This window comes from Polyergus mexicanus, unplaced genomic scaffold (genome assembly GCF_030449975.1).
Source record: "Polyergus mexicanus isolate NDT 795.1 unplaced genomic scaffold, iyPolMexi1.0 SCAF_5, whole genome shotgun sequence".
Lineage (NCBI taxonomy): Eukaryota > Metazoa > Arthropoda > Insecta > Hymenoptera > Formicidae > Polyergus > Polyergus mexicanus.
The window spans coordinates 201,641-222,013 of record NW_027223325.1 but is presented as its reverse complement, the minus strand read 5'-3'; the positions used below and the strand labels follow the sequence as shown (position 1 = coordinate 222,013).

The 20,373-nt window shown below is 34.0% G+C and overlaps 2 protein-coding genes and 1 long non-coding RNA gene across 11 annotated transcripts; 1 reads left to right on the top strand and 2 right to left on the bottom strand.

The window, feature by feature from the left end:
- The first annotated feature begins 146 nt into the window (after positions 1–146).
- On the top strand, positions 147–4,670 carry LOC138933229 (uncharacterized). 4 transcript variants are annotated; one of them, XR_011446939.1, is made up of 5 exons: positions 153–397; positions 668–905; positions 2,236–2,510; positions 2,713–3,955; positions 4,406–4,670. It is a non-coding gene; the product is annotated as an uncharacterized lncRNA (long non-coding RNA). The 4 variants fall into 4 exon arrangements; XR_011446938.1 differs by lacking the exon at positions 4,406–4,670 and having other exon boundaries at positions 154–397; positions 2,713–3,619; positions 3,840–4,397; XR_011446940.1 differs by lacking the exon at positions 4,406–4,670 and having other exon boundaries at positions 147–230; positions 2,713–4,397.
- LOC138933228 (cyclin-dependent kinase-like 4) lies at positions 1,155–8,630 on the bottom strand. Of its 3 annotated transcripts, none has more exons than XM_070295802.1 (6): positions 8,411–8,630; positions 4,481–4,670; positions 2,654–3,001; positions 2,228–2,494; positions 1,734–1,892; positions 1,155–1,532 (listed from the first exon to the last, which is right to left on the bottom strand). In XM_070295802.1, exons 1-6 carry the CDS (start codon positions 8,476–8,478, stop codon positions 1,395–1,397), a joined length of 1,170 nt encoding a protein of 389 aa, XP_070151903.1. In that variant the 5' UTR covers positions 8,479–8,630; the 3' UTR covers positions 1,155–1,394. The 3 variants fall into 3 exon arrangements, with proteins under 3 accessions (XP_070151903.1, XP_070151904.1, XP_070151905.1); XM_070295803.1 differs by lacking the exon at positions 8,411–8,630 and adding an exon at positions 5,049–5,132; XM_070295804.1 differs by lacking the exon at positions 8,411–8,630 and adding an exon at positions 7,100–7,183 and having other exon boundaries at positions 1,157–1,532.
- Positions 8,631–9,108: 478 nt separating this feature from the next.
- On the bottom strand, positions 9,109–20,242 carry LOC138933266 (inversin). Of its 4 annotated transcripts, none has more exons than XM_070295858.1 (15): positions 20,090–20,242; positions 17,281–17,622; positions 16,735–17,069; positions 15,549–15,825; positions 15,206–15,454; positions 14,603–15,027; positions 14,085–14,343; positions 12,800–13,737; positions 12,036–12,692; positions 11,327–11,733; positions 10,753–11,091; positions 10,507–10,583; positions 10,231–10,385; positions 9,881–9,951; positions 9,109–9,716 (listed from the first exon to the last, which is right to left on the bottom strand). In XM_070295858.1, exons 2-15 carry the CDS (start codon positions 17,493–17,495, stop codon positions 9,555–9,557), a joined length of 4,566 nt encoding a protein of 1,521 aa, XP_070151959.1. In that variant the 5' UTR covers positions 17,496–17,622; positions 20,090–20,242; the 3' UTR covers positions 9,109–9,554. The 4 variants fall into 4 exon arrangements, with proteins under 4 accessions (XP_070151959.1, XP_070151961.1, XP_070151962.1 ...); XM_070295859.1 differs by having other exon boundaries at positions 9,570–9,716; positions 9,881–9,964; XM_070295860.1 differs by lacking the exon at positions 20,090–20,242 and having other exon boundaries at positions 16,735–17,082; positions 17,281–17,364.
- Between the last annotated feature and the right edge of the window lie 131 nt (positions 20,243–20,373).

The following is a 20,373-nucleotide window of genomic DNA, read 5'->3' as shown; positions in this document are numbered from 1 at the left end:
ATCACGTGACCACTTTAAGGTCCCCTTAAAGGTTTGTTCTAAAATCTATTCGTACGGTTGAGTATTATTCGATCGATTAATCAGGATAAAGGGAAGAAAAATTGTTCTGATTGGTCGATCAAATGGTACTCAATCGAACGAGTTGATTTTCGAACGTAACCAAAAACAACAAAGGCTTCTTTGTCCTGATTGATCGATCAAACAATAATACAAAATTTGCTGTGCGTGAGGTGAGATTGCGTACGGAAAATTTTGATCGGTTTTTAAAAAACCGATTCGATTAATATTAAATTGTTCAATCGTCGCAAAAATCTGCGTATTGTTGAAGAATAATTATCTGATTTGAATCAATTTACGAGTGCGTTGTTCAAATACTTTCGTTAATTGATATATATAGGTTAGTATCATAGGTATTGTGAAAAATTATTAATGATATTATGTACCTTGTTTCTTCTTCTCTTGTCTCGTATTTTTTTTTTCTATATTTTTGTATATTTTTTTACCACTAACGTTAATATTATTGTACTGCATAATTTGTTGCAGTTTATTGTAAATTGCGCGCGAATATATTTACATTCACGCGTAATAAACAAAGAATCCATTTTTTGGATCCATATATATCTTGTACATTTAATAGATGCATTAAAAAGAATCCTTTATTTTTCAGGTATATTGTAGAACAAAAGCAAATGCGAACGCGTAATGCGAACAATTACTATCATATGATTTAAAATGCAGTCATCTAATATGAAAAAGTCATGGATACAAAGGAACCCTACCTACTTTATCATGATACCACTAATCATAGGACTTCACGTAGGTTGGTTTTCACTGCAACAACATTATGTACCAATGGCTGAAAGACACGACCATCCTCTAACTAAATTGTATAAAAAATATATTACGTAAGAATGTAATATATATGAATTCTGTTTGTTGTTATTAATAATGTCGTTTATTTTTCTCTTTAAATTATATTGTTAAATAATAGATTTGTTCTTTTTTTTCTTCGTTTTTTTGCCATTGCTCCAAGATTTAGATACTTCCATTATGGAACATTCTGTAGTTGAAGCAGCAATGTTACCTGTCTTTTATTTACAGAATATGATATACCGAAAATAAATTTCTCTTATTTTATACAAAACTTTTATTGTAAGAGATATACATATGAATTGCACAAATTACTTCTATATATAAACAAAATCAAAATCTAAAGAAAAGAAGTCTTTAAACTTCGTAAAGAAAAATGTGGGAATACAATAATAATAAAAAGATGATAACAATCATTTTCATAGAATTCTATAAATTAACATAAATGTTCTTAAAAAGCTTAGGAAAATATATGTACAATCACACACACACACACACACACACACACACACACACACACAGAATTAACCTCTTATAGTAGGTAGATGGTCAAAATTTTGTTGATGTATAGAGGAGCTCTTCGGCCGATTTTCACTGTGGCTATAAACCGAAGGACCAGCCTTGGGTAACTGGGGTAACACCATTTGACTGTAGTTAGTATTCTGTAAATATGAGAGAACACACGTTATCTCAATCTCCTTTTTCTCCATAAAAATTGTGCACAAGATATTCAGCGATATGTAATAAATTTGTCGCTCGTCGACAAATTTTAGATACTCTGTAGAAAATTCATTCTTGATATATTTTATTGCCCGACATATATTTTCTGAATATTTCATCGCGCATTCAATCATTGAACTTACCCGAGAACGTTCTCGATACTTTTTAAGTTTTTCGAACTCTTCCGTCTCGACATCCGGCATTTTGAAATGAAAATTGTCGAAGTAAGAATGTCGCAATAACTGTTCGCATGTCCATCTTTCATTCGGATCTTTATCCAAACATTTTTTCAGGAAATCCAACTATCGACAAAAGATATACACGACAATTATCACCGAAAGAAATAATTCTGAATATGATTTATATTATTTCTGATATATTTTATTAACACTTGATTTATACTAATTATTTCAGCCGATGAATACATGTAAAATTTTTATCGACAACAAAAATATGCATATATGATTTTCCTGAAATTTTGAGTAACTAACTGTTGAAAAAAATCTTTTTATTTCACGATATATATTTATTGGAATTCTTTTACTCAAAAATTCTGCTTAATATTAATTGACGCTTTTTTATGTATAGTTATACATTTTTGTATTTTCTGTATGTAAAGTAAATTTATCGCTATTACCTGTACAGGACTATTATTTCCACGAGGTAAAGTGTCTTCGAGAGGCGTTAGCGTTTGCGGTGTTGGAAGAGTAATGCCGGTAAAGAATTCATTCTGTTGAAAGATAGCCATATGTCTCGGTAAAAGATCACCCAGCGTTCTTCTTATTAAATACAACTGATCTACATCGGATTTTCCTGGCCACAATGCTTCGCCCCGTATTAATTCCGCAAACACGCAACCGATTGCCCATACATCGACCGGAGTACCATATTGTGTGTCTCCGACCTGCTCCGGAAAACAGGTAATTAATCGCTATATACCATAATTAAATGGAAAAAAAAAATTTTTTTAATGCTATATAAAGTTAAGAATCACTTTACGTCCAACTTTTATTCTGCAAATATCTTAAGCAAGCAACGTGAGAAGCGTATATATGATATTTACCAATAATTCGGGTGCTCTGTACCATCTGGTCGCGACATATTCCGTGTAATTTTCACCAGGACTGAGCATACGCGCGAATCCAAAGTCGCATAACTTTACCACGCCTTCGGCGTTAATGAGGATATTTTCCGGCTTCACATCTCTGTGAACGCATCCGAGGCGATGGCAATAAGCGATGCCCTGCAAAATCTGCCAAGTGATCTGCCTGGTCGTGAGATCTGGACAACCGCTAGGATACTTCTCCATCTCATTCAGAAGAGTATTTTCGCAATATTCGAATACTAAATGTAACTTTCTCTTCCGTCTAAAGACTTCCAAAAGATTGACCAGGTTCGGATGCTTGAGATTCTGCAAAAGAGAAGCGTTAATTTTCCCAATTTTCGACTTCGATTATTAATTATGCGAAGAATTTACGCGGTAAATTAAGGTTGGTAGCCGAGCGATCAGTAGTCTTGGCGCGTCCCTGGAAACTTTTCTCTTTTATTTTTTAATCTTTTATGTTTGACCTCGATTCCAAAGTTTATATTGCATACATAATTTCACAGATTCTTTGTGTAAAGTATCGCGAAGAAATTTTAGAAAGCTCTGTGCTGTTAATTTTCAAAAGAACACTCTCATACATACAGTATATTTTTGTCGAAGGGAACAGCCTTGAAGTAAAATGTCAAAACGTCGCGGAGCTTAGAGGGACCTATTTGAATGTGCATATATCATATATGTTTGGCGGTGAACCTACGCTGATGATTGTAACGATAAAGTTAGGTCGGTAAAGACCGGAACACGCCAAGATATTGACCGCCGCCCGGTATTGACCGTTGGCTACTTCTCGCAGCCAGTATTGCACTTGTGTATATGCGAGCTTCTTATCGCATAAATAAGAACGTAACTTCCTCTACACGTGAGCGTGTCCCATTGTTTAGAGTACTTGCCGCTTCAGTTCTATCGTAGACGACGCTCTCAAAAACGGTAAAAAAAAAGATTGTTAAATGTATAAAAATCAATCTTTTTAATTACATTTCATAAAATCTGTCCACGAATTTTTTATTTTAATTATTGAATTCATATATTTCAAAATAAGGATATTATAAAAAAAAAGGACTTTTTTAATGAATTTATCTACATCTAATAAATTTATTAATTCTTAGATGGTCGAAAATATCCAAACTGACCATCACTTTATTTATAGATGAGAACTAGCGGTCGCGGATACATTAACGGAGGTCGTTCACCTCACACGAATGCGACCCTCGGCGAACTTAGCTATTCCGTGGATCGAATCACGCGGAAAACTTTGAAAATTATGTCAGCAATTTTTATATTTAGTGATTTTTATATTATAGCAGAAATCTCTTACATACGTTATTCGTCATTAAACATTTTTAGCCAGTTTTGCTAGCTTGACAGAAAAAATGATAAATATATTTTGATTTTTAATTGATAACTTACAAATCGCAATCATAAAAGATATTTTGCAATTATTTTACATTATCATTTTATTATAAAAATCTAGATTATTTTGAATTTTTTCAATGGAATGTTTTTCTTTTTCAATTATATATCTTTATAACAATTTTTTATCATAAACAATTTTATTGATACATAACTCGAAATTTTCATTAGTACAATATATATTCATTAGTCATTTAAATTTGAAAAAAGTATTGCTTTATGGATTCCTTATCGATTATTTTCAATTACTTTCTGGTATTGCCTGATCGATTACTTTTAATTGATATTTCAATTGTGTTATAGGAGGTGTTCCTTTAAATTCGTTTGAATGGTATTTATTAAAAAATAATGCAGTGATCGTTAAAGAAAAGAACTGACCTTCAGCAGACGTATCTCCCGCAACGCGATCTTACGTATTAGAGGATCATCTTCGGTCTGCTGAAACTTCTTTACAGCCACCAATTTTCCAGTTTGTCGATCTCTACACTGGAAGACAACGCCGTAGCTACCCTCGCCGAGTCGTGCCAAACGTTCGTAACGCTCCATGGCTTTGCTCGGCGCCCGAGACCTGTGCAAAAATCATATTTCTCGTTATTATTAATAAATTTAAATAAAATTCAAACGCATTCAATGTTATTGTTATGAAAATGATATAGTACGGGCATATTAATTCTGGGAAAAAATTCGATGCGAAAGTATATTATTTCATAATTCGAAAGTATTGACTCGATCAAAATCGCCACAATATTATATTCTATATTTGATATTTTCGAAAATTGAGATCTATTTAATCCCCTATCTGTAGCTAGGAATTTATTTAATTTTATCAAATAATTTTATGAAGAATGCAAATTTTATTTGATATCGATACAAACGATTTTTATGACTATTGTTTTTGAGAGCAAACAAAATCGACAAACTTTTTTCCATGTTCTCGAGTACCCACTTTTTATATTTGGCAAGGCATGGCAACGATGTCAATTGTTGGGTAAAGAGCATAGTATCACGAGGAACGGTACCAGTTAGACTGTCTCTATCCCGATGGATGACCAGGGGTCAAGCTGTCCCACAAGTTTTACTTTATTCAAACCTTACGCTTATAGCGCAGACGCGACAGACCAAACTTGTGAACGAGCGATTGCAATATCGGATTAAATTAATATCTGTATGTAATAATGCTCTAAAATAATACGATATTTCCGTATTTGTAATATAGCGATATTGCAATCGTTATTCGATATCAACCAAACAATGGATTTATTTTCCATGAAAGCTATTTATTATAATAAAAACTTGATGGAATCTTATATGTAATAGAAATTGGAAAGGAAAAATTTGCTCAATGAAATGAATATTCTTTTTAACATTTGATACACAATCGGAGAAGGTATCGATTTATCACAATTTCATGGACTAGCATGACTGACAAGTAAATTTTTTATAGGAATGTTATTTCAGTTATGATAAAATTAATAAAAAACTATTACATGTTTTTTTTTTGAGAAGCTGAGGATTCTATTCTATATGCAAAAAATAAATTTTAAGTGTAGAATAGAATTTTTCTTTGGGATTTTTAAAGGAATTTTTGTCAAGAAAATTGATTTAAAAAATCAGAATACTTTGTCGTTTATAAAATAATATTTCTGTTTTCATTCACTCAACAATTTAAAAAATACATTAACATCTATTAATCACCATTTTAAATAATTTATGTAAATAATTAAACAATAATATTTTGTATCTATTAATTGGAATTAATGTTACCAGTTCTGATACATATTTTGCGAAATAATATTGAAATAAATTAGGTCGAAATCATCGAAGATTCTGATAAGAATAAGGTCCGCGTACTTGTTTGAGATATTTTTATATTATACGAGTATTTATTTCGTCATATAATTTATTTTAATATTATTTTTATGAAACAAATATGTATTGATTGGATTGTATTATGTTTAATATACATCTTTTGATCCGCTCTACAATTATTTGGGGAGGTTACTAGCCGAATTAAAGATCTCTTACCACTGTGGTATGCATTGTCGACAGTTCGCGAACCTTATGTCGTTTATCATATTGACGTGATCGCGTACGTATTATACACCATAATTTCGAATAAGATAAACTATATGTATTAATTTTGAAAATTAATTGATGCATTCGGATGCGTGCTTTGAAAGTAAATCGACAAACAGGACGCAGCTAAGCCAGGTTATTAAGAAAAGTATGAATCGTTAAACAGCTAAATTCACGAAAGCGTGCTTTGTTTTATTAAAAGTTACAATTATAATATACAGAATTTTATTTATTTTTATTTTTAAAAATAATCTACAAAAGTAATTGAATTATTGAATAAATAATTTTCACTCTATACTGATTTCTTGTATTTCAAAAGGATGTTTCACTTTTAGAATATTGTATGTATGTTCGTTGCTCAAAATTATTTAAAACTTACTTGAAAAAGTGAAATATATTACAGTATCCTTTTATTTTTTTATTTTTTTACGAAAAATGTGAAAATGCAAATACACATTCACACTTTTAAATCATTTAATCGTATTTAATTTGTGTACAATATATAATTATTTTTTTTTTCGAGAAGCTTTAATTAATTAAGCTTTAATTAAGTTAAAAAACGGAAAAATTATTTATTTAATATTATACTATATCAATCCTCATTTTATATTCATCTACTAAGATCTTTGTCTTACAAATGTATTTTGCAATATATTGTAATCTTAATATTTTACGTAATTAAATCTCGAAGATTAATCCATACTTGCCAGAATAAATTACGTAATTAAATAAATATAAACTTATCTACATAATTTTTCAATTTTTCATATTTTGAAGATTCGATTAAAGAATTGTAATTCGATTCGGCGTATAACATTCAGTGACTATATGACAAGCTTGATGTTTCTCGATAAGAAGAGAGAGAGAGAGAGAGAGAGAGAGAGAGAAAGAGAAAGAAGTAAAAAAGCAATTAGTACGTACAAAAAGCCAAAAATGGAATTCATGAAATACTCTTGCCAGAACACCCTCGTCGGCGAACATACCGGATAGTACTAATATGGTGAAGAAACGTCGCTTTACGTTATTGTTCAACTCTTGATTATTGACAATCGATATTATGTTCCGACTACGCGTTTATATATCCTGACCGTGAAAAAGGTTGAAATGTTTCTGACTGTTGGACGAACTCTCTCTATAGCGGCTATAATTACGCAATGTATTAAAGCAGGAAAACATTCAGGAGATTGTATAAGATTTTTGGATGATCCGTGACAAGAAATGTAAATAGCTATCGCTATTCGCCACTTTTCTATTTAATTTAACTGAGTAAATAATTTATTCCTCTTTGTTTCTACAATAGATACAATATCTTACGAATTTATATTAGAAAATTTCACAAATTAAAAAAGAGAGAGAGAGAGAGAGAGAGAGAGAGAGAGAGAGAGAGAGAGAGAGTGTGTGGAGCAAAAATAAAGGAATAAAGTATTTTTTATGAAATTATTATTATTATTTCAGCAAAAGACTGAGAAAAGTATTATGAAAATAATCTTTCTGTTCTCATAATATAGAGAGAATATACAGATATAAAATACTGTATTTTAGTAAATAATTGGAAAAATTTAAATATTAAAATGCGAATCTAGCGAAACCGAAAAATATATTTTTCAAAATTATCGAAAAAAGATTTCTTTTTTATTTTCTATCCGTTATTTACGAAACGATAAATTTAATTTAGTTATTTTTCTATATACGAAAATTGTTAACAAAATTGTAGTAAAGCTTATTGTTAACTGTACGAAACGATTCTTCATATTACATATGTAATGTCAATTTTAGTTCAACTGTAACTATGACAAAAGATTATCATATTGTTTATAGCTTGTATAAGAAACATTTTTATGTTAACGAAACATTTTGTGTGTGTTTTCAAAAAATATAATTCAATATAATGAATACAATTCGGAATAAAATCTTTCAACCGTATTAAATTGGAATTATTCGAGACGTCTTTTTTGAATCTCGTAAGAATCAGGACAAATTGTCTTTTTCGGAATTTTAAAAGGCTGTTGGAGAATCGTCCCTCATGAACTAAATGTCAAATGATCAAAAAGCCCAAATACTATGTTTACGTAAAAGGTCTGCGTCGAAAAAGGAGATTAAAAATTTTGACATTAGAATAAACTTTTGAAAAAGGTCAGATAATTATCAAAAGATGCATTTGAAAGGGGAGATATTTTAATTGATTCGAGGATGAGATTAGAGATGTGCTTTTCGTTTGACATTAATGTTTACCTCCTTGGTAGCAACGGCAGGGTGCTACCGAATAGCCAGAGCTTCCTATCTTGGAGCCATTTGTCCATTCGAAGGCTTCTTCACAGAAATTTCACGTTACAAATAAAATAATATTCATGCTGCAACCTGACGAACAATATTGCGACCATCGTGGATTCGATAAGTCGCGTCGTCATTGTTGACACAGTCTATTGCCGAATCAGCGTTACTTTGATAGAGAAACGCGCGTCCTTTTGCCTGAAAGCATGTCGACCGACTGATCGATAATCCTTTGAACCGACCCTTTTGATATCTGCCGCACCTGCTTTATCTAATTTGACTGATTTGCATATGCTGGAAAACAGCAACATAAGTCGCTCGAGATAGCATCGAATCTCTAAAAATATATTTGATATATCGTATAAAAATAATCCGTATAATTTTATAAATAAATTGCTAGACAATTATTATGCTTTCTAATATTGTTTCTGCTAAAAAATAACATCTATATTATAGATTATTATAATATAAGATTATTCATTATAGAGATAAACTATATATTTAATATTTTCGTACTATTATTATATCAATTTTTAGGATATACATTTTGGAAAACATACAAAAAAATATATTATAATTAATACTGACAATGAGTCATACATTAACATTTTATTTAGAATATATCATTTTACATATACCTAGAAAATAGAAGAGAGAAAAAGAAAAATATGAATCCAGATGTATATTTTATTATAAATAAAAACTTGTTGTTTAATTTTATATGGAATGTATTAAAAAATTTTATTCTGTCTGGCAGTTTTGAGATGTATTTCTTATATTATTGTTGTGCGTCAAGCAAATTTTTCTGCGAACAATCATTTGATTTAAGAAAAAAAAAAGATATCAAAATTTTTTTTTATAATTGACAGAAAATATCTAAAATAGAAAACTTTTTTATGAAAGAATGAAACAAAATTATTCGCAATAATTCTCTACATTTTTTTATAAAGTAGAGAACGTAAAGTTCACTGCTTTTGAAAATATATTTCTTTTCCTACACACAAAACTGAATTCTCGATATACTTTTTTTTTAAACGTTTTTCTCGCAAGTTATTAATCATTTATTAATCATCAGATTAGGAGAAGAAGTCTATCTGAAAAATGTTTACACACTCTTTGCATTTCTTCGTATGCAGGATGATTTGGTTTTCTCATCGTCTTGCGTTTCGCCTCTTACAGTGAACGTAACGAAATATTTTTTGGTACGATCTAATTTCTCAGTCGGAAGAGCGATCACCTGTTTTTCTTCTCCATGCGTCACTTCCACCTAAAGGAAAAGAAAAAAAAATAACGAATATAATAGACAACTTATACATAAACATGAAACTTTACAACTTGCTTGCTTTAATCACAAATTAAGATTAAATTTCTATTGAGTAATGTACGTTTTATTTTTCTATCTCTATTTTCTCATATGATGCATTTTATTACCGTCATATGTCCTCTGCCGCGACTCCCTATCTTCGGAAGATGTTCCGCTCGATCTGGGGCGTCTCCACCTACTGCAATTATAATCTACATTCACATTACAGAAACTGACTCTTCGCGGGCTGTACATACATATAGACGGCTAAGTCTATAAGAATTAAAGTGATTTAATTTTCTCAGTGACATACAGGAAAAAGATACATACGAATATATCTTCTTTAATTTTTTTTTTATCGTATTTAAAAAGATAATATATATATATAAAATTATAAATTATAAAAATATATATGTATGGTATATCGCAAAAGCAATGCATTATGTATTTGAACGATTTGAACGATATATTGACTCACGATACGTATACACTGGAATAGAAGTGTAAGCGCTAGTGGCGTGATGGCAACGATGAGTCTTTTGGGTGCATTGTTTAGCTTCGGTGCAAAAATCTGGAGTGGTTGGTCTTCCCTGTAATCTTCTCAATTGTTCATACAGGAACGCTTCGAATTGTCTGATAATGATTACATAATATTAAATTATACCATAATTAGAGAATGATAATTATTAATATATAATTATATAAATTCTTCAACGTTCTCTATATGTATAAACTTATTTGATCCGACAGTAACCTGAACGTTAATGGTTGATCGTATTTCGCGACGCCAAGAATGGGTCCAGACATGCCAGATCTATTAAAAGTTTCCACCTAAAAAAATTATTCTTTGCAAATCAATGCAATCTCATGAGATATACCGACAATAATCATAATATTCTAACGATATTGATAGTAGCGACATTAACTTTTCTCATTCGTATAAAATGATTATGTTGCATAATATATTTTTAATATAAATTTTATGATAACTGAGTCTCACCTGTCTTTTCACCAGAACATGCTCGTTCGCTTTACCATGACGAATCTGCAATCTCTTCAATTCCATCAATTGGAAAAAAATCTTTCTTTCGAGATAATAACGACGCAGACTAATTTGCACATCCCTAGTGATGGTCTCCATATTGAGAGCTTGCTGTTTCGCCGTATTCGGACAGCATCTTGCGTTTCGCCTCCGTGGAATTCTCGATACTCTCGGGCTTGGCTCTATCCCGCTGTCTCTACCTCCGCTATCGCGACGTTGCTTGCGCCAGAATCGTTCTCGATGGGCATGATCGGAATTTTCGATTGTAACTAAACGGTTGCTAGTGGTCGATTGTATCTGATAACGAAATATATTGATTGGCATATCATCAATTAGATCTTGGTACACAAAATATTTCTTCCTTAAAGTCGGGGAAATATAGAATTATACAGTTTTGAAATAAGTTTTATTAATCATAATAGTCAGTACTTTTTTCGAAAAAGAAAAAGTTTAGAAATATTTAATTTAATAATATGTTATTGGATTTGATAATACGGATTAATAAGCATAAATTCTTTTTCTCTTAGACTACCTGAGGCAAAGAGTCAATCCTGGCGGTTCTAGATGTATCTAAAGTCGTGCTAGGAGTCTCTTCCTCGCTCGTATTTGGCAAAACTCGCATAACACCAATCTCATTGTCTTCTTCATGCTCCGTATCGCGCTCCAGTGTATCTTCTCCGAGTGCTTGTCTGATTTCCTGTTCAACCGCCTCATCTTCGTCCCATTCTGGGCTATCTATTACCGCGACTATCGCACGCTGATGCGGCAAACACTCTACCGAACTTTCAAACAGATGTTTCTTCGTTAATATATTTGAGGAAGACCTTCCTGTCCTCGCATTCTTTCCCGTAGATGGTCTCGAGCGTCTTGTCTTCACTGGCTTCAAGAACTTTGGAGAACTCGAGCAACTATCATCGATAGAATAAGAATCTTTGTCCCCTAAAATTTTGCTCCATTAAGCAAATCTTTGTTGAGAATAAATGTGTGGAGTATTGTCGAAAAAAAGTGATTTACAAATGAGTAATTTATAAAAGTTATAACTCGAAAAAAATTATATTTTAATATAACTGTGAGACAATATCTCTATTTAAAAAATTTTTGTACTCGAAGAGATTAATACTTTAAATATCGGAAATGTAAGTTGAAACTCATGAATCGTGATACGTTTCTATGATTTTTTAAATGTTTAAGCTTCTAGAAAGATGTTGCATATTTCAAGGTGTGCAGTATTTTTGACTTACTTGTTTCAATCTCTGATCGTTCTCTATCGTCTGATCCATTAACATTCTCCGAGTTCTTATCATGAAACGTCCTTTCCGGAGAAAGAGTTTCTTCCACATTCAACATTGATTCCGTTGATGACACGCCTGTAGATTTTTCATCGTGTTTATTCAAATTTTCATCCTCTTTTGATTCGGCATCTTTAATCGATTCTTCGGAACTCTCTTTGGCGACTGTTTTCATGGATATCTGTTTTGTCAAAGTCTCGCCTTCTTCCTCACCTGTTTGACCTGTGATTTTATCTTTTAAACTACTCGCAGTTTCGTGTATCTCTGATTGTGTAGAAGACGGTGTTTTCAATTCTTCATTATCCGATGAAGTCTTTTTCGGAGCAGTTTTTGCGTTTTCCTCTCGCTTCGAATCTTCGGAAATGGATTTCTCGCTTTCTTCGTTCATGGTAATAGAACGTTGAGAAAGGTCCTTTTGATCCAAAACAGATTGCTTATCGGTTTTCTCTTCGTCTTTAGAACTGTCTCTCCTCTCATTGACGCTTTCTTCAGTAGCATTAGATTCGATACTTAAATAGGATAATTTATCAGGTATTTCTTCCTCGTCCATTTTTTGCTTTTCGTGCGTATCGTTGCTCGGTGTTATGTCCTCGGATGTATCTAACCTGTCTGAAAGATTACTATAGCCAGTGTCAGGCAAACATAGATTTATATTAAATGTATTCACAAATTCTGTATCTTTTTGCAACATCCGATTTTTATGTGGCGTAACTTACCTTGCATCTTATCATTCGTTTTCTTGATTCTCTCGTCTTCATCTTGAATTTCCTCAGTAATTTCGGAATTTTCTTGCGTCCCTTTCGATACGCTTTCTCCAGAGACGTCTTGCCTATCCATTTTGTGCGACGATGCCGTTTCATTTTTATCGGAAGTAGTAATATCTCCGGAAATTTCCTTCGTCTCCTCTGTCTCCATCGTTTTCTTTTTTAAAACATCTTGATAGCTAATCTCCCTCGCTGTATCCAACGTTGATTTTGGAGTGTCAGGCATTTGATCCTTGTGAACTATCGCCGTGACAATTACTTGCTCCACAGTTTCCTGACTGGTGCTGTCTGTCGCGTCTCTGCGATATCGAGATTCTATTATCCTCTCATCAACTTCATCCTCTTCGAGTGGTGTTCCCGAAGTACGCATCGGCTCTCTTATCGCTGCGCTTCTTTCTTTCTTATCGGGCGATTCATCTCGAGCCACTGCATTTTCATCATTATCGGATTTTTTGGATTTGCCAGATCTGGACGTCTTCTTGGAGCTATGTTTGTGCATTTTAGTCAGTTTTGTCTCTTTTGTGCATTCTCTAGGAGTCTTAGATCTTCTTTCAGATACCATCTTTTCGCATTTTTTTTCTAGCGATTTTTTCACCACGATCACCTCTAAGCTGTCGTCGCTTACGCTTCGATCGTCATCATTGTCCTCTTTTTTCGAGCTATCTTTGGCTGTTGTTTCATTGGAGCTCTTACTCTTGTTCCTTCTTGTTTCCTGCTGCATTTTTGCGCGTTGCGGCTGTACGGTTGCTTCAGTTCTATCGTCGTCATAAGAATAGTCGCAGCTATCAGATTCGATCGACGAATCTGAATATCCGCGTTTGTAATTCATCGATATTCTTCTGCTTCGTTTTCTTCGCGGATTGCGTCCGCTGTTGCCATTATCATCATATCTATCGATATTTAACGACAATTTAAATAAATTCGATACTTTATAAGCATGCAGTGCGATTTTAAGTAATCAAAAAGGTTTAGAAAGCATCTTTCCATCTCCATTTTCCTCTTTCTCTTTCTATTAATTTTTTTTTTATATTTAATTGTCGGAACTTATTAGAAAATTAATCCGTATTAATTATATCGACATTTAAAAAAATCTTAATTTAATAAATTTAAAATATTGCAAGTTTTTTTAAATAATAACTTGTAAATGAAAGAAAAGAGTTTGTTATATAGTATTATGAACGCTCCTCGTATTATTTTGCCTTGCATATATGATGAGATATTATTAGTATTGTTTTACCGCGCGGATTCGCTTCTAGCTCTTCTCTCATCTTTTTTCGTGGATGTCTTCGATAACCGCACTTCCTCTTCGCTAAAACTTCGACTATCCCGACGAGCCAGCTTTTTCGAATTACTTTTTCGCCGCGTTCTCCTTTCTACCCATCGTTCCTCGTAATAGAGCTCGGGATGTCTGTGTCTTCTGTGACCTTTTCTACGAGGACTACTATCGCTCGCGGAGCTACTCTCATCATGTTTCATTCGAAACTTTGCTGTGAAAACTAAAATCATTCTAGTAACTTACTTTGTTACGAAAGGTAATAATATATTAGTATTGTACATATTTTGTTTAACGTATAAAAAAAATATCAATCCTTGAATATCTTTAAATGATGAAACTTTAACGTTAATAAAGTCACACACTCATCTCGTAAAAATATTTAATATATAATGAATTTTACAATAATTCATATTATTATTTTGTGTGAATTGCTTCTCAACCAAGTTTATCTAATATCTTTACATTATACCTAATCTGACCTTTGTTCGGTGCAGTTTTATGGGTCCTCAATTGCTGAGCCGTACTACCGCCGTGCATCTGGATCAATTTCGCGCAATCTCGATATCCTCTGTAGAGGGCCGCGTCCAGTGGGGTCATTGAGTTGCCCTTGCTAGTCCTAAGAACAGCGTTGATTTTCGCGCCGTGATCTAAAAGGATCTTGCACGCATCCAAGTAGCCATGCAAGGCTGCGACGTGAAGAGGCGTTTTGCCGTCGTGCGTAGCGACATCCAACGTGCTCGGTCTTCTTTTCGCCAGCCACTTTATTAACTCGATTCTACCAGATGCGACAGCCTCATGACCGATCCCTGTACCTCGTACGGTTCTGGCGTGAAGCGAACCGCCGTGCTGACTTAGAATCTTCAAGGTTTCCAACTGGCCCTTAGCCGCGGCGCAAAGCGCCGGTCTGAAAGAGGCGTGAAATTCTTTTTGAAACTGATACTTTTTATTAGAGTCGAAATATACAGCGAATCGATTAAACTCGACTACAATAGCCGATTATAGAAAGCTATTTAGAGAAAAACATATCATCAAGAAGACCGATTATGCGAATAAAGATTATCCGTAACTTTTCATAATCTTACGTTCTACCCTTTCGATCCTGACGATTGGGATCTGCACCGAGTTTAAGAATAAGTGCGGTGGCATCAGCGTGACCCAAAGTGGCGGCGTAGTGTAACGCGGAGCAGCCATTATCGTCCACGTGGTCGGGATGAGATCCGCACAAGTTGACCAATGTTTCCACGCATCGCGCGTGTCCCCGGGAAGCAGCGCAATGAAGCGCTGTCAATCCGTCTTTGTCCGAAGTACCCGCAGCCGCCGATCCTCCAGCTCTGAATCGTTGGAGGATTAATAAATACTATAAAGATCCATGATAAACTGATCCGTGTCAGAAAATTAAAACAATTGTGACGACCAGTTATCTACCTCGCCAGAGCTAATACAGCCTCCACGCTACCCGCGCTCGCCGCCCACAAGATTGGCTGTCGTCCGTCTTCGTCCTTTGCATTTACATCCGCGCCGAATTCCAGGAGCGTTTGCAGAACTTTCAAACCGATCTTTTTAGGAACCGCGAGCTCGGCTGTGGCGGCCGCACCACAGCATTGGGCGGCGTAGTGAAGCGGAGAACCACCGCGTAAATCAGGAGTGGAAGGTCGTGCACCAGCTGCCAAGACTAATCGAACGCATTCCGCTTCTCCGCAGACTGAAAATTATTTTTACACCTCCGACTATTATTATTATTATTTTTTAGATATTTCAACTTGCGAAAGAAGAGAGGATATAATACAGGCTGTCCCTCGTCAAGGATTTTCTCGTTAAGCGTCCTTGTTTTGAATTGCAGGCAATTTTGATATCAATCTTTTCTTTCATATATCACAAACCATATTAAAATCGTATTAAAATAAATTCCATTTGAAATAACTATTAGCTCAAGAATGAGCAATTTGTTTCGAACCTATATTCTTACGCAAACACGATGCAAATATCTAGAATACTGCGTTCCCTTTTTGGAAGGTCAAATTGTCCGCGGTCATACATTAAACTCCCTTAAGAGCTGGGTGATGGGTGAAAATGTAGAGCGCATATCGTTCCTTCCAATCTTCGGGGAGATGATGGCGTGTAATGGTCAAGTAAGGTCAGTAGGTCGTCCCGGATGACGTCACTTCGGTCTGCTAACGATCACGCGAGAGCACGTATTATCGCGATAATTTGAACGAATTGATCATAATTATAATATCTTAAGTTATTTGTATAATGGAAAACTTATAAATACATGTAAAAATGTTTCTTTATTAAAAAAAACTTGGACGGATCTAAAATAATGCATTTCTATAATATGATAATCAAAAATTTAAAAAAATTGAGTTATCTTCAAAGTCCTAGCGGATCTTTAAGGGATCAAAATGTAATATAATAAGATAAAATTCTGACAGGATTTCTCACAGTATAATATAAGAATAAATATAGTCGTCTCTTATCTTGAGGAATAAATATTTGCTACAATATACCAAACTAATCTATCGACTCGATGCGAGTTCTCGCGATTGTGTGTGAGAATTTTTCCGAAATATTTTTCTAATTTAGATATATTATATCTAAGTAAGAGAAGTACCGGTGGCCCAATGAAGAACGCTATGCCCTTCGAGATCCTTGGCGTTGACATCGGCACCATTCGCTAAGAGAACCGCGACCAGCTGGGTATCGCCGGCGATGACCGCCAGATGAAGTGGCGTGTGACCCTCGGCATCCGGGGCGTTCACCAATTCCGGTGCCACCGCGGCCACCGCACCACCAGTTCCGGCATCCATGCAATAATGGAGAGCGTTTCTTAACGTGCGATCTCTGTAAGCGATCGTTTCTCCCTGTTCCTTTAGTAATCTCAATACCCTCGTTCTGTCACCCTGTTGACAGGCGTGCATCAAGGGCGTAGCACCGATGTGTAACACTCTGAAACAAGAGACTTTCTAGAGAATCAACTCTAGTTGTATAAACGAATATAAATAATAACGGACCACTCGGTATTACCGATTCCTAGCAATCGTTTAAATTTCGCGTAAAATATCCTCTCCGTCAAGTAGATTGACTTAAATAGAGAGGCAAATTTAAACGATTTGGAATCAAATCAGTATCGAGTATGTTCAACAATTGTCATATTTACTTGTAAGGTCTCTTCTTGCGATGATCCTGATGCGACGCAACGCAGGGCCTGAGATCCTGCGACCACGATGTACCGGTGAGCGATCTGTCCTTGGTACGATGATTCGGATACGGTGTCAGCGGAGGCAAGGACACGTCAGCCACACGTTCCGTTTTCTTCTGGGACTGGGATTTCTCCTGCGACTTCAACGGGATTGGCGGTGTCTTGGTGTCCATGCCCGTCTATGGCACCTATCCGCGACTACGTCGACCGATCGGGCGATGGCATCCTCGGACCTCTCGACGGATCGAACTCATCGCGTCGAAGAGGACGCTCGGTCCTTCTACCCCAGTAAAGTAGTGGCTGAAAGGAAATTCAAGTTGTAAACATTTATTATAAATGTACAGAATGATACTCGAAACGTATAACTTTGTACACTATATATGTTAATGACGATAAGACGAGTATACATATATATATTTGATATAATTAAAATGATTAACATTTCGATATTGTCCGAGCATTTCGAAACAACACGATGCATAACAATAAATGGAGAGCTATCGTAAAATTGAAAATATCGATTTAGATATCTGCGCGCGGAAGACACGTCGTTGTAATTGTAGCCAGATCCGTATCCTGAAATGTCTAGCCCCATTAAAGTACGACCAAATTTTCGATTCTAAATCAAAGCTGACCACGTGGTGGACTGACCAGGTCACTCGCTACCATAGAAACCAATGGTCGCAACATGCGGCTACCTATAAAAGAATCGTATAATGGCTGATACCGCGGCAAGGTCGCCACGTGTCGAATTCTAATCTTCGCTTGGCGTGGATCGTCCCGCGAGCTGTCAAGAAACTGATTACTTAAGATATCAGGCTGTTTAACCTCGGTATGCATAGTCGATCTTATAGTCTCGGCGACGTAAATGGAATGAAAGTTTTATTATCCTTTCTTCTGAAATCTGAAATTCGTCTAACTTTTCTCGTAAATTCATATTTTATCACGGGTACTTTATATTATTAAAATCAAAAATGTGTATTCTTTTTTTAAATCAAAATTATTTTTCATTGAAATTTGATAGCGTACAAATATTTTTAGACTCATGCCACATAAAAAGAAAGTGTATATTTAAATTAAGCTTAAAATTTTTAAGCAGATATCGCAATTTTTGAAAATTAATTATGCGGCATTTTTTGTATAAATGAGATAAACTCAAAAAATTGAAAATCCACTTTTAAAAAATTTACCGTATAGAAAATCTAATGATTATAATTATATTTGTCTGCCCAAAAATAAGTTTTATTTTATTTTAAACTGCTTTTCCCTCATGACATTATTGTTACTTATTAACGATAGACATCATCTTATATATTTATTTTTAATCAAAAATAATTTCTCGATCAATCAATTAATAGAGAAGTAATTAATGTTTGAGCTAATCACGCACGTAAATTTGCATAAAAATATCCGTTCGTAAATAAGATGTAAATCGCAAGAATACAGAGATCTCACGCGAAACAATACTCTGTTCATCTGTTCACAAAAAAAATACAATATATTTTTATATTATTTATATGTATCAATGATAGCGTCTCTCTGTTACAAGGAAATATAATTGATCGAAATGAATTTATCGGCTTACTGTTCGGTATAAGATAAATTCGATGTTGTATGTATACGTACAATATATTACATATACGAATAAAATTTATCGAATTTTCAGCAACTCAAGTTGTAAACAAGTAACTTTTCAAATAATAAAAATTTTAAGAACAAATATCTGATCGCATGATTAAACATTAAATTAAAATGATATCCACTTGTTAAATTACTAGCTAAATAATATAATTTCGTTAGCTATTCCCTTATTAATTGATCATTAATAATTACTAGAATAGCATAACTGTGTCTCACATTTGTATCGAAGAAAAATCGATTCCAGATTGATGGAACCTTTTGAGAAGAAACGTTATAGATTTCTTGCGCTGTTTATAATCTCTCGATACATACGTGCAACGAACTCACACCGTACGATGCGGCGATGACTGGAAATCGTTATTTCCTTGATTCACCATGCCGCACATCGATCGTTATTGCTCCGTTAATAATTTGCCGAGACCTTCGTACTTCGCGATGTTGCGTCATTAATATTTAACGGTATCGTCTCTCCGCGTTACATGCGCCTCAAATAACACGTGCGCTTATTGTTTGCACGATCCGAATCGGTAATCCCGATCGAAACACTCTACACAAATCTCTCTCGTGTACAATGTACACATTTATCGACAAAAGTTAAAAAATAAAACAGCTATTGTCTCACACACACACACACACACTCTTGTTCTACACGAAATATGTATTCCTTGTGCTTGATATAATGAATGATATTGACATAAATCAATGAATAAAATGTAATTTTGATATATAATTCATAAAAAAATATGAAAACTATATATTCCTGTATTGTTCCTTCAACAATATTTTCAGAAACTCTTATCGAAAAATTTTTTTCATATCTTTTAAAATATTCTGGATATTCTATAAAAGGAGAGAGAGAGAGAGAGAGAGAGAGAGAGAGAGAGAGAGAGAGGACAAATTTTATATTTATATATTTTTTTAAATTCTCTATAATTTTAAAGAAATAGAAAAAAATTGCAAAGAAAATTATCTTTTGTATGACAAGAAAATAGAAATAATATTAATGATATAATTATATAGAGAAATGCGTTAATTTTTATGATATCAATCAAACAATATACAAGAATTTAATCGATTTTCGTTATGATATTCCAAAATAATATGCATATTTAATTGATATTCTTACCCCCACGATACGAATTACGGAACCACCTCAAATTGCTTGCTTATCATTACGAATGGCGCGAGATTTCAAAAAGTCAAAGCCAGTCAAACGTCAAATGTTGCTCCGGCCACGAGGTCGACTCATTATGACAACAGTGAAACGTACCTTTATAGAGTGCGAAGCGCACTGAACTGAACAGTCTGCATTAGCTATTAGCCTAGCACGAGCACGAGTAAGTTAACGTAAGGGTTGCTTAGCTACCACCGCGTCTCAGTAACGTATCAATAAAAACAGACTCATATCGA